This window comes from Netta rufina (assembly GCF_964035555.1).
Source record: "Netta rufina genome assembly, chromosome: 1".
Taxonomy (NCBI): Eukaryota; Metazoa; Chordata; class Aves; order Anseriformes; family Anatidae; genus Netta; species Netta rufina.
Window position 1 is genome coordinate 97,108,079 of NC_140123.1, and position 12,653 is coordinate 97,120,731.

At 35.8% G+C, this 12,653-nt stretch overlaps 1 protein-coding gene across 1 annotated transcript in view; it reads right to left on the minus strand.

Moving 5' to 3' along the window:
* Positions 1-513: 513 nt before the first annotated feature.
* SAMSN1 (SAM domain, SH3 domain and nuclear localization signals 1) overlaps positions 514-12,653 on the minus strand; it is a 35,187-nt gene continuing 23,047 nt past the window's right edge. Inside the window, exons 6-8 of the mRNA XM_084285890.1 lie at positions 11,201-11,407; positions 10,053-10,203; positions 514-1,650 (exon numbers count right to left, since the gene is read on the minus strand). Coding sequence (XP_084142016.1) covers positions 1,445-1,650; positions 10,053-10,203; positions 11,201-11,407 — 564 coding nt within the window. The 3' untranslated portion in view covers positions 514-1,444. The remainder of the gene's footprint in view (positions 1,651-10,052; positions 10,204-11,200; positions 11,408-12,653) is intronic.

Here is a 12,653-nt window from a genome sequence, read left to right on the forward strand (position 1 = left end):
CTGTGCATTAGGAACTATAACTACAAGAAGCATTTCCATTAGGGAAGAAGAAAAAAAGGGGGGGGGGGGGGGGGGGCGCAGGGAGAGAGAAGAGTTTTCCATTTGTTTACAACTTCTTCAGAAATACTATTTTGAGGGTGGAACTTTCCATGTTTCATCTCTTCTGGAAATGATTTAAGTTGTCATCAGTCTGTGGAAACTAACATGAATGCAAAATGCCTTAAATTATGAAAAATGTGTGACTAATTGATAAGCATGAAGTTTCTGTATTGATTTGATACCCTGATGAGTATGCATGATAAAAATATTAAGTTGATTTGCCATTTACTGTGTTAGTGTTAGAATGAAGACATCTTTGCAATGTAATGACAGCATTAAAAATCAAGTAGTTTATAAAGGGCTCAAACATATGATTTTATTTATTTATTTATTTTTGAAGGAAGTACTCTAAAAGAAGACAGGCAGATATAATGTGTATTCCAGTGCAAAATATACTGGAAAATGACAGTTAAAACTCATATAAAAGACAATAATGCACAATAAGCATATTAGCTTCTGAGTTCTGTACGCAAACAAATACTCAATTAACAAACTTTACACCACACACAAAAGGCAAGAGCTTCACAAAGGACGTTCATAAAAGCATAGTATTGATGCAGATTATTTTTTTGTTTGTTTGTTTCAAGATTTCATTCTCTTTATACTGCTTGTAAAGAATGAGAACAGTTGTGAAATAACAATATACAAATTGCCAGTGTGTAAGAATTCAGATGGCTATGCTCTCTAAAAGATGATGAACACAAAAATCTTGATTCAGACTCATACTACAGTTCTTCTGTACCTCCAGGATAAAGTGTAATAAATAGTCTATTTTAGAGACCATTTTGGAGAAGAATGGCCTGAAATAGCTTTAATATTAATGAGAATGAGGTTGGTACTTTTTGAAGTAGAATGTGAATGTATCATTTTTTTTATTATGTTATGTCAATGCAAACATTTTCTGTACAAATCTCAGCAAAACAATCTGAAAAAAAGAGCCAGTGTGATTAATCCATATCTTTTAAAAATAAATATCTACAGTATTTACATTTGGGACAGTTCCAGAAATTAACATCCAGGTTATATATCACTAAATGAAACAATTATCTATTATTATAAAAAATGCATTTGCTGTACAAATATATATATAAATATATATGTATAAACTTTTTCAGTGAAATGTCTGTGGATTCATTAAAAAGAAAAGCATGAGATATTATCAGCTGCTAAGATTTAGCTCTCAGGTGTCCACACGTAGCAGTCTAGAGCATCATACATCAGACAGAAGTAGATTTTCAGTGTTGAGAGTATTCTGTGTTCTGCTTCTGTGCCACCATACCAGCAAATCAACTTCACTTATCTGTTTGCTTTTTCTGAGCATCTGCAGAAATACAGCTTAACAGAATCAGTTTGACTCAGTGATTGTTATTGACTGCACCATGTCAGACAGCATTTCTGTGTCTACTTCTTCTTTACCATTATCTGAATTTTCTGACGAGATGTAACAGCCGGAATCTCTTGGGCAGTCATTTAACTGTGATTTGTCAAAACTGGGCTGAGGGCTTAAGCTCCGTGTCTCCTGACCACCCTCACTTGTCTGCTGTTGTTCAACTGCAAAGAACAAAATAAGAAAAAAATGTCAAAGTAAGTACCCCGTGAAAGAGTTTGAGACAGAAATGTGGCTGATCTTGAGAAATTGTAGAAAAAGAGTTGGTAATATAAACTTGGCTTGATCAATATCTTCTGTCTATCAGAATCAGAAACTTCAGCATCAAAGTACTGAAAATATGATGACATGAGCATCTAAGTTGCTGTTGAGGTTGGCGTTGATACCGTACTGTGTTGCTCAGAGATGCATGCTTGAGACTTTGGCCTCATCCTTCAGACTGTACACAAGTGCACCAGTCACCATGCATGGTCACCATGCCCACAATAAAGTAGCCTTTCCCCTCCCACACACATGCATTCCCTTGTTTCTAATACATGAATGACAGGTGCTGTGTCTTTTGAATGTAATTCCCACCGTTTCACCTACTCTGTGTATTGCATGGCAAGATATAATTGGCTGATCTTTAGAAGTGCTCAGCCTGAAGATATGGTAATCAGATTTCCTAAAGCACTTGATTTTTCAGTGGGAGTAGCTGGCTGATGGAAACTTCCTAAACTTAGCTTGGTAGCCAAAAGGATATTTTCCAAAACACAAAGGCCTCAGAGAAAGCTTAGATGCTTAGTTCTTGCTATATGCTTTTTGAACACCATTTCAAAACTAAGTAGAAGTAGAAAATCTTGCAAGTAATGTGTCCTTGTTTAGCTTGCTGCATGACTAATCTATTCAAACTCAAAAATCTGCAGCTCAGGAAGAGTATCAGCAGACCTCTCAACTGAGCTCAACAAGCTGGTGTGTTGCAGACAGGATATACCTGTATATCATGAATCTAATGTATCTTGTGGTTAAAGTTCATGTACATATTTTCTGGCTGTAAAATACATGATGTTTACTCATGGTAAATTTCTCCAGAAAACAAGGTTTAAGATCTAAAATCTCTTTCTGTCATTCTCTTTCTTTTCCTATTGCTCTCCAATAACTGTGTTTTTACTTCAAACTGTGGTTTACTTTCAAAAGTGTGAGAAACAGATCTTAAAGGAATAAATGGTTTTACCTCAGATTTTAATCCTCTGAAAAATGGTACCTTTTTGCTTCTGTAAAGAAAGTTCCCTTATTTCACCTGACTTGTTGCTCCATGGTTAAATAGTTTGCTTTGACTCTTTGGTCAGATTTAAGTTGTCTCAGTACAAATACAGGCAGTATGGAAGTCCTAGTTCATGAAAGACTTCATCCTTCCTGGAAGTCTAAATCTAGTTTAGTTCCAGGGTAGCAGCATGTGATTATAAAATTCCCAAAAGGAAAATTTCTACAGACACTTGTTTCAGCTCTTAGACCTTACAAACTTTTGCAACATGAGAAAGATTTTCACTTTTTTTGTTTGTTTGTTTGTTTTGTTTTGCATGACAGAGGGAACCTTTCAGAGGATTAATTGATATCTGTAACTGTTTGATCTCCTCTCACCTTACAGAACATAGTTTGCTATGTCAAATGTTATATCTGTAGGGAAAATACTTGATCGTGTAGGGTCCAATTGATTTCTGATTTAAGTCAGTAAGGAATTACAAAAGGAATTACACCAGAGAAGGTATTACTGCTGCTATTAGTAGCAACAGAAGTAGTTTAGCCCAAACAGCAGCAGATGCCCCAGTAAAGCCCTGTCTAAACTGTGTCATTAGCTCCTCACACCCATCCCACTGGTGCCAAAAGGACCCAGGTGACCCTTGGTTGCTGTGGGCTGACAGAACTCAGCTGGTGGCTGCATGCAGACCTCCTCAGTGGCTGCAGACAGGGCTCCCCTTCCCTCTGCTGTAATCCCTGACCAGCCCTAATGCCACTCGCTGGGACTTTCATCAGCTTCTGGAGCATCATCTGCTGCCCAGGCAAGCAGTGACCTGAAAAGTGTTAATCCTGTTTACATTTTCAAGGTCGAAGAGGAATTTCTATCCACTTTGCTTGTTTTACAGTGGGAAAGAAGACCAAGTAACTAGTGGATTAAAAAAAAAAAAAAAGCAACTGCTTCATTTAATATTACAGTAGTGCTCTGTTAATGGTTGTGGTAGCTTAAGCAAGTTCCTATGTGAAAAACATATCTTACACTATTTTGTAGCAGTGTCTTTCCCTTGTGTGTTCCAGGGACAGAGACACAAGCAAGCATGAAACTGAGTTTTTTGTTTTTTTTTTTATTTGAATTTAGATCAGTTTTAGAAGAATAACAAATTTACATTTAGGAAACAGAAATGTAAAACTTCTGTCTCCTCACTAGAAGATTTATTTTTTTTTGTTACATTGAAAACTGAAAAACAATAATGTTCAGATGTTTGGGAAAGTGAAAATATATTTTCTATTTTTTGTTCAAAACAGAAAAAAATAAATAAAAATCATATTTAGGAAGAAAATACTGAAATCAATCTGGTTGTTTTTCTTTTTTTTTGAGCAACTTAAATATTATGCAGTATCTACTAAACCACTTAAACAGGATATTGAGTATTATAAATAAGCATAGCATACAGCTTTAGATGTTCTAAAAAAAAAAACAACTACTTTTTTTTTGGGGGGGGGGGGCTTTTTAAAATTTCTTTTAGCTTTTGGTTTTCACATCCAGTTCTACTTACTTCCTTCTTCTAACAAATGCATATTCAATTTCCCCATTAGTAAAGGTAAGTTTACCGTCTTAATCTTTTGGAAATCAGAAGAAAGATACAATACATGGGAAACATGAATTGATAAAAATTAAACTGCCATTAAATGTTGCAGAATCATCAGAAACCACTATCTTAACAAATGGAAGTTCTATTATTTTTCTACAACAAAGCAGTTTCATATAAGATATATAGCTTTCAGTCACTGTTGTCTATGATATGGCCAGAAGGGTCCAAAATATGGATCATTTTGACACATATTCTAATACTACTTTAGACTGCAGTGTTATATGCAGATGACTGAAAAAAATGTTAGGCTTTTAGACTCAATAATGGATGTGTGATGCATATGTATCTTCCTCATGATTTAGATCTTGGAACTGAACGTTTTTTTGTTCAATGACATAAATGTGCATAACACATGCAGAGATAGATTTTATTTTTTTTTTTCTTTCACCAGCTTTTCCCCTCTTTTTAATCAGTTTAAAGTCCTGATTAGGAAAGCACTTTAAGCTTAGGTTTAAGGCAATTGCACTCAAGAATGTATTGAGGTCACACTGACTCCAGTGCCATTATGTTCAGATGAGTGGTTGAAGCTTAGATTTTGTCTTAGGAAAGGAAAAAAAAAAAAGTTCAACCCAGCAGCAAGCTGTACTTCATGAGCATGCCCTCAAGTCTGCCTTCATGAGATTTGCCAAGAAGGTGAAATGGGCTACGAGCATGATGCTTTAGGCTGAGTCACTTGTGCGCTTTCCTGGAAGGTGACACAGTACAGCACAGCTGAACAAGTAACTAGAATGACGTGCATTTTCAAAACTGTTGTTTGACCTCCTAGCCAGGTGTGAAGGAGGTCAGCCTATCAACCTGGAGTGCCTGTACCCGTTAGACCACTGTTATAATGAAACAAAAACTCATAGCACACCAAACTCAGAAAGGATCATTGTAAAGTAGTAAATAGTGATACTTCTTGAAAAAGAAAGACCCAAAGTGGGTCTGTATATCTGCAATACTTCAGAGAATCAAAGGAGTAAATCTTTAGTGGATATTTACAGACACATAAGGTGAAAAATAGCACTTGATGAGCCAATGACATAGCTTCTGCTTTCAATAGCAGATGTTGCATTGACATCAATTGGGCCTTCTCTTTCCACTGGCAAAGATTCTCCAGCACTCAGAGTAAAATACAAGTGGGAGAGACACTGAACAGGTATAAGAGAAGACTTTATGCTGAAAACAGAAGTAAGCTTATTTTTCTCTAAAACCAGGAAGCAAACAGAGGTGTCTGGAAAAAGTGAAAAGTACGAATATGCATGCAAGGGAGAGCTTCCCAGAATATGGAAATATTATATACAGATCAAAGGGTTGCAGCTACCACAGTGAAGGAGGGGAGATCATCTTTCAGCACTGTTTGACCTTTACATGATATTGTGTAATTCCACAGATTTAAAGAGACAGCCTTTAGTAAGGCTGTAAATTAGTTTAGTATGCCTTTAGTAAGTTCTTCAGTAAGTAGAACTCTTGATGCCAGGTCTTCATTTAAGGAATACAACTAAGAACTGAAAGTTGTATCATCAGCTACTTTGCTGTCCAAATAAAATAAATAAAAAACAAACCTTATGTGATACTGGCAGTGGGATTTAGAGTATGATCTGGCACTTAGATACAAAGAACATTCTAAGGAAGTGAATTTGGGGAGATAAGGGTAAGATAATTATCCCCAAGATTGCACATATGTTTCAACCCCCCATTTTTTTTTTCCCTATACATGAACATTATGCACATATTCAAAGATGTCTAATTCTTTCGCTCTAAATAATTTCAGACTAATACAACCTACTGGACTTCAGGAATGAACCCCTTGACTTCCATCATCTAAGTGAGAACAGAATCAAGCCTGTTTCACACATCCAGAAATGTGTGTCCTGGGGAGCAGTCAAGAAAGAAGTTGCAAACTTATTTTATTACTTTATTCATTAACCATTCAGCAACTGCTTCACTTTAAAAATGGCATCCTACAAAAGCAGAGACATCCATCTCCTGTCTAGAAGCCATCTGGGAGAAGAATGAAAAGCTATTAAGAAATACTTTATGAAAAAGGTCTTTTTTTTTTTTTTTTTTTTTTTTCCCAGACCAATCATGTTTTTTCCCCAAATATATAGGTCTGATCAACTTAGAGTAAATATAAAAAGTTATTTGTGGGGTGTGGAGAAGGTCATGAGGTGCTTCAAAGACCTTGCAGTTTTAGAATAGTATTGCTACATGAAGCACTTGAAGATGGTGAATTTGGGCCTTGACACACAGGAAAGGTAGAAAGAGTATCGCACAGTACCATGAAGGAAAAAATGTTAAAAAACAAAATAAAACACTATTTGGTAGCATTTCTTAAATAAAACTCAGTTTTTATTTCCTGATGTGAGATGTGTAAAATCTTTACTCTTAAATTCATTGAGGTCTAAATCAAATGTAAGATGAAAATATTCTTGCTGCCAAAAATCCTCCATTTTGGGTGGTTTTAAGAAGAGTATAATGTGGAAACAATTGCTGTAAGTCCTTTTGTTACAAAACTCAATATCTGTTTGTTTATTCTGCAACATGAATTATATAGTCTCAGGTATGTGGCATGAAGAAACCACCTAGTATAATGTAAAATAGATGTCAGGGAAAAAAAAAAAAAAGAAAAAAAAAGAAAAAAAAAAAAAAAGAAGAAGAAATGAAAAGCCCTCTAAAGACATCTGGACATTTAGGAATATCAGGTATTGCATTAAAGAAATATAAAATCATGTTTTATCATTACATTTATAGTAGAATCAAGTAAAATGAGGTTACATTCCAGGATACTTGGCTTTTATGAATAGTATTAGACTATAGTATTCAGATAATGGTATTATCCAAACACTCAGAAACCCTTGCATTTCAGCTCTGAAGCATATCTTCATGGATGAGACCCCATTCATTAATCAAACACACGCTTTGTGGAGGCATGGATCTAATGCAAAGACATGAAACCATTCCAATCTCTGTGAGAAAGATGGGATTAGAATAGTAAATATGATCTATGGGTTTATTATTATTATTTTCTCTCACAAAGCTTATAAAGAGAATGAACTTTTACCTGGTAGAATACTGAACTTCTATCTAGATTTACTTTTGGCCAGTAAACAGATTACCTTGTAACTGTGGGTAATTATGCTGCTCACTTCTAAGCAATGCAGAAAATCAATTTTAATTAAGAAATCATTTATGCTGGACTCAGTCATGCTCATTTAGGAAAAAAAAAATATTGACCTAGGAAAGTTCTGCATCAGTTCAGATGCAGAATTCACTTTCACAATAGCACTCAGCTCTTTCAACCCAGTTTTCCAATTGGGTTGACAGAATCACGAAGAGGTCAAATGATTTGGACAAGGTCAGACATATGCTGAGCTTATGCCCAAACTTGACTCCCCATCTTTCATTATAGCTATTTAACAGATGACTTCTATCAATTTTAGTCTTTAATATCATCCTTTTCAGAGCAGGTTGTTAATTTTTTTCTGTCACTACTGGTCATGTGATAAGCACCATCAGACTTTGACAACCAGATGAGGGAAGGATTTGATTCAGTCCTTATTCAAGAGAGTATGCTTATTTATATAACCAAGACCTTATTTATTTGTGTTTTACCTTAAAGTATACAGGAGTCTTATGACACCCAGACTGAAATGAATGCTTATAATTGGGATGGCATCTAAAGATGTCTTAATTTTGGTCCCTGTGAGTATTCATAATTTCTGGGAAAATTATTTTATTGAACTTGAATACTCTAAAGATTGCTTATACCTATCTCAAGTGAATGTGAAACAAATATTCATTTAATCTCTTGATCAAAAACCACAGTGTTATCACTGATTCTGAAGCATGGGCCACTTTGTAAGATTTAATGTTATTTTATCCAGAACCATTATAAGAATTTAAAGTGTTAAACTGCCTTACAGACATAATCAGGGTTACCATTTTACCTGGAGATAAGTGACTTAATCCCATGATGCTAACAAGGAAGAACCCTATTTAGGTAATTAAGGTGAATTTTCTAATATTCAGTGTATGGGACATGTCCTTCTCAGATTTGCTTCTTGCACAGGTTTATGTAGAACATAAAGTTATTAACACATCTTCAGAAAAGGAGAACCCTGTTGTCATCTTTTAAAAATATTACGTGTCTTCTTGCAACGCTTTTTTGCTATACAAGAAGTATAAATAGTAAACCATATCCTCACTGCCCCAGAATAGTTTGACACTTGCATAGCATGATAAAAAACATTATGTTTTGGTTTTGTTTTTCACCCTGATGCAGAACTCTGTAAAACTACAATCTATCATTTTACATTAATGTTTTTTTTTCTTGTTAAATATTGATATAGAAAAACATATGCAACAAAAGGTGCAGAACAAGTGGCAAGGTTAATTACTTGGAAGTACACACAAAGATACATATGCTCAATGGATGGAAAAATTAAGGAAATGAATGTATTTTCATATGATTTCTAGCTGGATGCATGCAACACAATTCTTGGAAAATGTAACCTTTTCTGTCCCAGATTCATTCTTTCAATCACTACCTCTATATAGACAGCACTGCAAGAGTCCTTTTCTAGCCCCTCTTCTCAAAAAAGTACTTCTCAGTACTTATAGAAGTACAAATAAGTACTTCTCAGTACTTATTTCTTATAAGTACTGATACTGCTGGGCAAATAAAACCTTTTAAATGTTTCTCCAATGTGTTTGCAAGAAACTTACATTTCTGTGGATGCTGATTAAGAGAACAGGAAACACTGTACATTGAAATGGGTTTCAGAAATACCCAAAAGTAGAGTGAAATACAAGGAAACCAAAGGGTAGATTAGAGAACATCTGCAGGGAATGTTGAATGGATGAGACATTCTTAGAAACCCATGTACAGAATTAATGTACAGAAAGATTAGGATATATGTGAGCCTGCAGGTATGTGCATATGTATGTACATGTGCTGGAGTGACAAATGGAGAGCTACCTATGCTGAGGAGAGAAAAACTGGACAGCTGACAAGACCTGATATTAACATAGGAAGACAGGGATACCTGTTCTCCCAGGTATCCTTTTATTCTCTTTCAGATGCTTCTCAGTTGAGAATACACATCTGATGAAGTAACTGCTCAGGATAGGGGTGAATTTGCACAAATATTAGTGGAGAAGGAAACATCTTTTTCTTTTTTTTTTTTTTTTCCTCTCTAATTAAGCAGTTGCTTAGCTGAAGTTTCTCGGAACTTGACCTAAATTCTTGTTGTAACTCTCTTTGTAGCTCTATTTTTTTAGTACTTACTTGACTGTTTTTTATTATTATTATTATTATTATTATTATTATTATATTTTTTAAGTACTAGCCCAGAGTTTGGGAAATTTAATTTTCTGCTCTTGCACAGACCTTGTGACTTTTGGCAAGTCATTTAAATGTTCTGTGTGTTGGTTTTACAGTCCTAAAAAGGGTTGCTCTCAAGCAATAGTTGCTGTTAATGTCTAGTTTAGGATGTATCAGCAGGACATCTTAAATCATGCATGTGTTACAAGTATAGTAATCATGTATGTGTCTAGAAGAGATGTACAGTTAGCCGTCTGGACAAATAAAGAAACAACCAAACTCAATGTTTCATATTTAAGAGAAAAATCATTAAACAGATCAATGTGGGGACCACTATTTTTTTTTTTTTTCCCAGTTAAAATGTTCACATGATTGTCAGAGTTTAAATACTTACTGTCATAGTCCTGTAGATTTTCAATTGCTGATAACAATCTTGTCCTGTCTTCTGGGTTTGAAATATTCAATTCAATCAGGTGGCTCTCCTGTAGATCCTTTAAGTCCTCTAGAGTTTCATAGCCATTTAGCAAGAGTGTTGAGGCATATTCCTGCGAAGAGAAATTTGCAAATCTCTCATGTAAACAATCAGTATTTTTTAGTAGATGAATAGGAACAATTTCTCCTTTACTTTTTCATCAAGTTGAATGGGCTACACTTTTCAGTCTGATGAACCTGCCTTTTGTACAAAACTAGACTGCGAATGAGAGAGGTGGAGATATCTTGGGGTCATCTCAGCCATCCCAGCACCTGTGGCTGAGTTGCCTGCCAGACCGTGGCAGCAGATTGGGTCAGGATAGAGATCTGTCAAAAATGGTTTAATCTACTGACCTTCTGCACTTTCACGGGTAACCCAATAGAGTGCCTTCCATATTGGGTCTAGGAAAGCCTCTGATGTAGGGTGCAGAAAGAGCCCTCAGATAAAAATGTGAGTGTAAGAAGCTGAGGGAGCCCTCAGCCATGCTGTGTCACACATGGTCCCCCTTCAGCTGTATGTCAACACAATATGAAACTCTGTATCTATTCCAGGATTAGGAGTACTTGCATCAGCACAAAAAGCAGTAACAGCTAATGAAAATATTACATGTAATTCATGACCTAACTATGATTTTAAACTCAGTCAGGAGTTAGTGATTCAGAGAGGGAGAGAGGCACAACATGAGCATAGGGCAAAAAGAATACTGCTCCCAAAGATCATACAAAATTAGAAATCTAAATTCTGAATGTTGGCACTTGGGTCACACTGCAGTCCTGAGATTTCCACATACTCACACACCTCCTGCCCCAAGGCACACAATTACAGGCAAGTTACTTGACAAGTCATCACTGTACCTCTCTGCATGGAGCCTTTTGGCCTAACCAAATCTTGTGGTAAAATGCAGTTATATAAACCACTGACATCAGATAAGAAACAGACATGAAACTTATTTGCGTTGTTGACTTCAAAACTGCTGAAACCTGCCATTCTAAAACTGCCTGTAAATTACATCGAAACCCGAGTGTAAAGAAATTAAAAATTTCAAACACAACAGGGAAATGTTTGCTGACCTGCAGATGGACACATTCCAAGAGTTCTTGCAACGTTTTAGGCTTGGTCCTTTTGCTTCCTCTGTGAGCCTTTATCTTTTTGGGTGCAGCTTCTTCTTCCAAAATAATATCCACATAAATGAACTTGAAGTTTCCTACTTTGTTGTTCAGCATGCCTGTCCATATGCCCATGGGGGTTTTACAGATGATATCTATAATATCTCCTTTCTAGAAAATAGAAAAAGCACAATACTGCTTACACATCTGGTTTGTGATATGTGAATTTTCCTTTATGCACCAAAACCAGCACAGAATCTTAACCAGACAGTGTGAAGTAACTTTTTAAATGACCTAAATTTAGCTTCTTTGCTTTTATAAAATCCCAGAAAAATGCAGTCACAGAAAATGGAGCTAGACCTTATCTCCAAAGCTCTGTGAAGGAGAGGTGAGCATAAGCAGCACCTTTCAACTTCTAGTGCTTCACTTGGACCCTGAAAGTGCGTAAGTTTCACCCTGCTAGCAACTTTTGCAATGGATACTGGGCATAGCTTCGGCAAAAAGCAAGAGAGCACAGTGAGGTTATTTTCCAAATACATGCTTTACACAGCTTCTCACCTGGCTCCTTCACTTTAAACCACTAACACAATAATCTTATTATCCATCATCCCAGGGGTCTTCAAAAACTATTAGCTGAGCTACATGAAAGGTGAACTCTTACCCATTTTACAGTAAGAAACACTGGCTACATTTCTCAAAGGCAATAAAGAACATTTAACTCCCTTAATATCTTCCTGTCAGTCCTTCCCAAAGGACTGTCAAATTCTCCCATTATTATTAACCCAATTGACTGGGAAAATAGTAGAAACATCTTAGCAGACAGAACTAAAAGCTTCAGTTCTCCACACTTGTGCATACACTCACAAAAGCAAGTGCAAAAAAAGAATGACAACACAGCAACTTCAGGAAGGCTTGTTGATAAAGGTGCTCTCACCAAGCTGTGGGAACTGACATCACAGTTCAGCACAACAGTCATTCTGAGTAATTCTGGTAGTAAAAAAGTCATACCTTCTATGCAACTTGCTCCCATGACAGTAAAATTGAGTCCTCTCTTCTGGTCAGATACTATAGAACTTACAAAACCACTGGAAGTCTTTAAAGAGTTCTACAACAAATCCCTACATACACACTTAATTTGTCATTCTGTTACAAAACAGAAAAATCAAACTCAGTTTGTTAAAATATCTTTTAACAACTCCTAGATTTTTAAATGTTTTCTGCTCTGGTCAAGAAAATGCAAGTAAAGCTGCCACCCTAGTTTGGTTAAAACCAAAGTACGAAATTCACAGTGTTTAAATGGCCTGATTTCATTAGAATATGAAGCTTAGAGCTATGAGCATGTTTGAAATGGGAACTAAACAAACATTTGTTTAAAGCTCTATAATAATATATATTATTCTACACACTTATGGAGGGC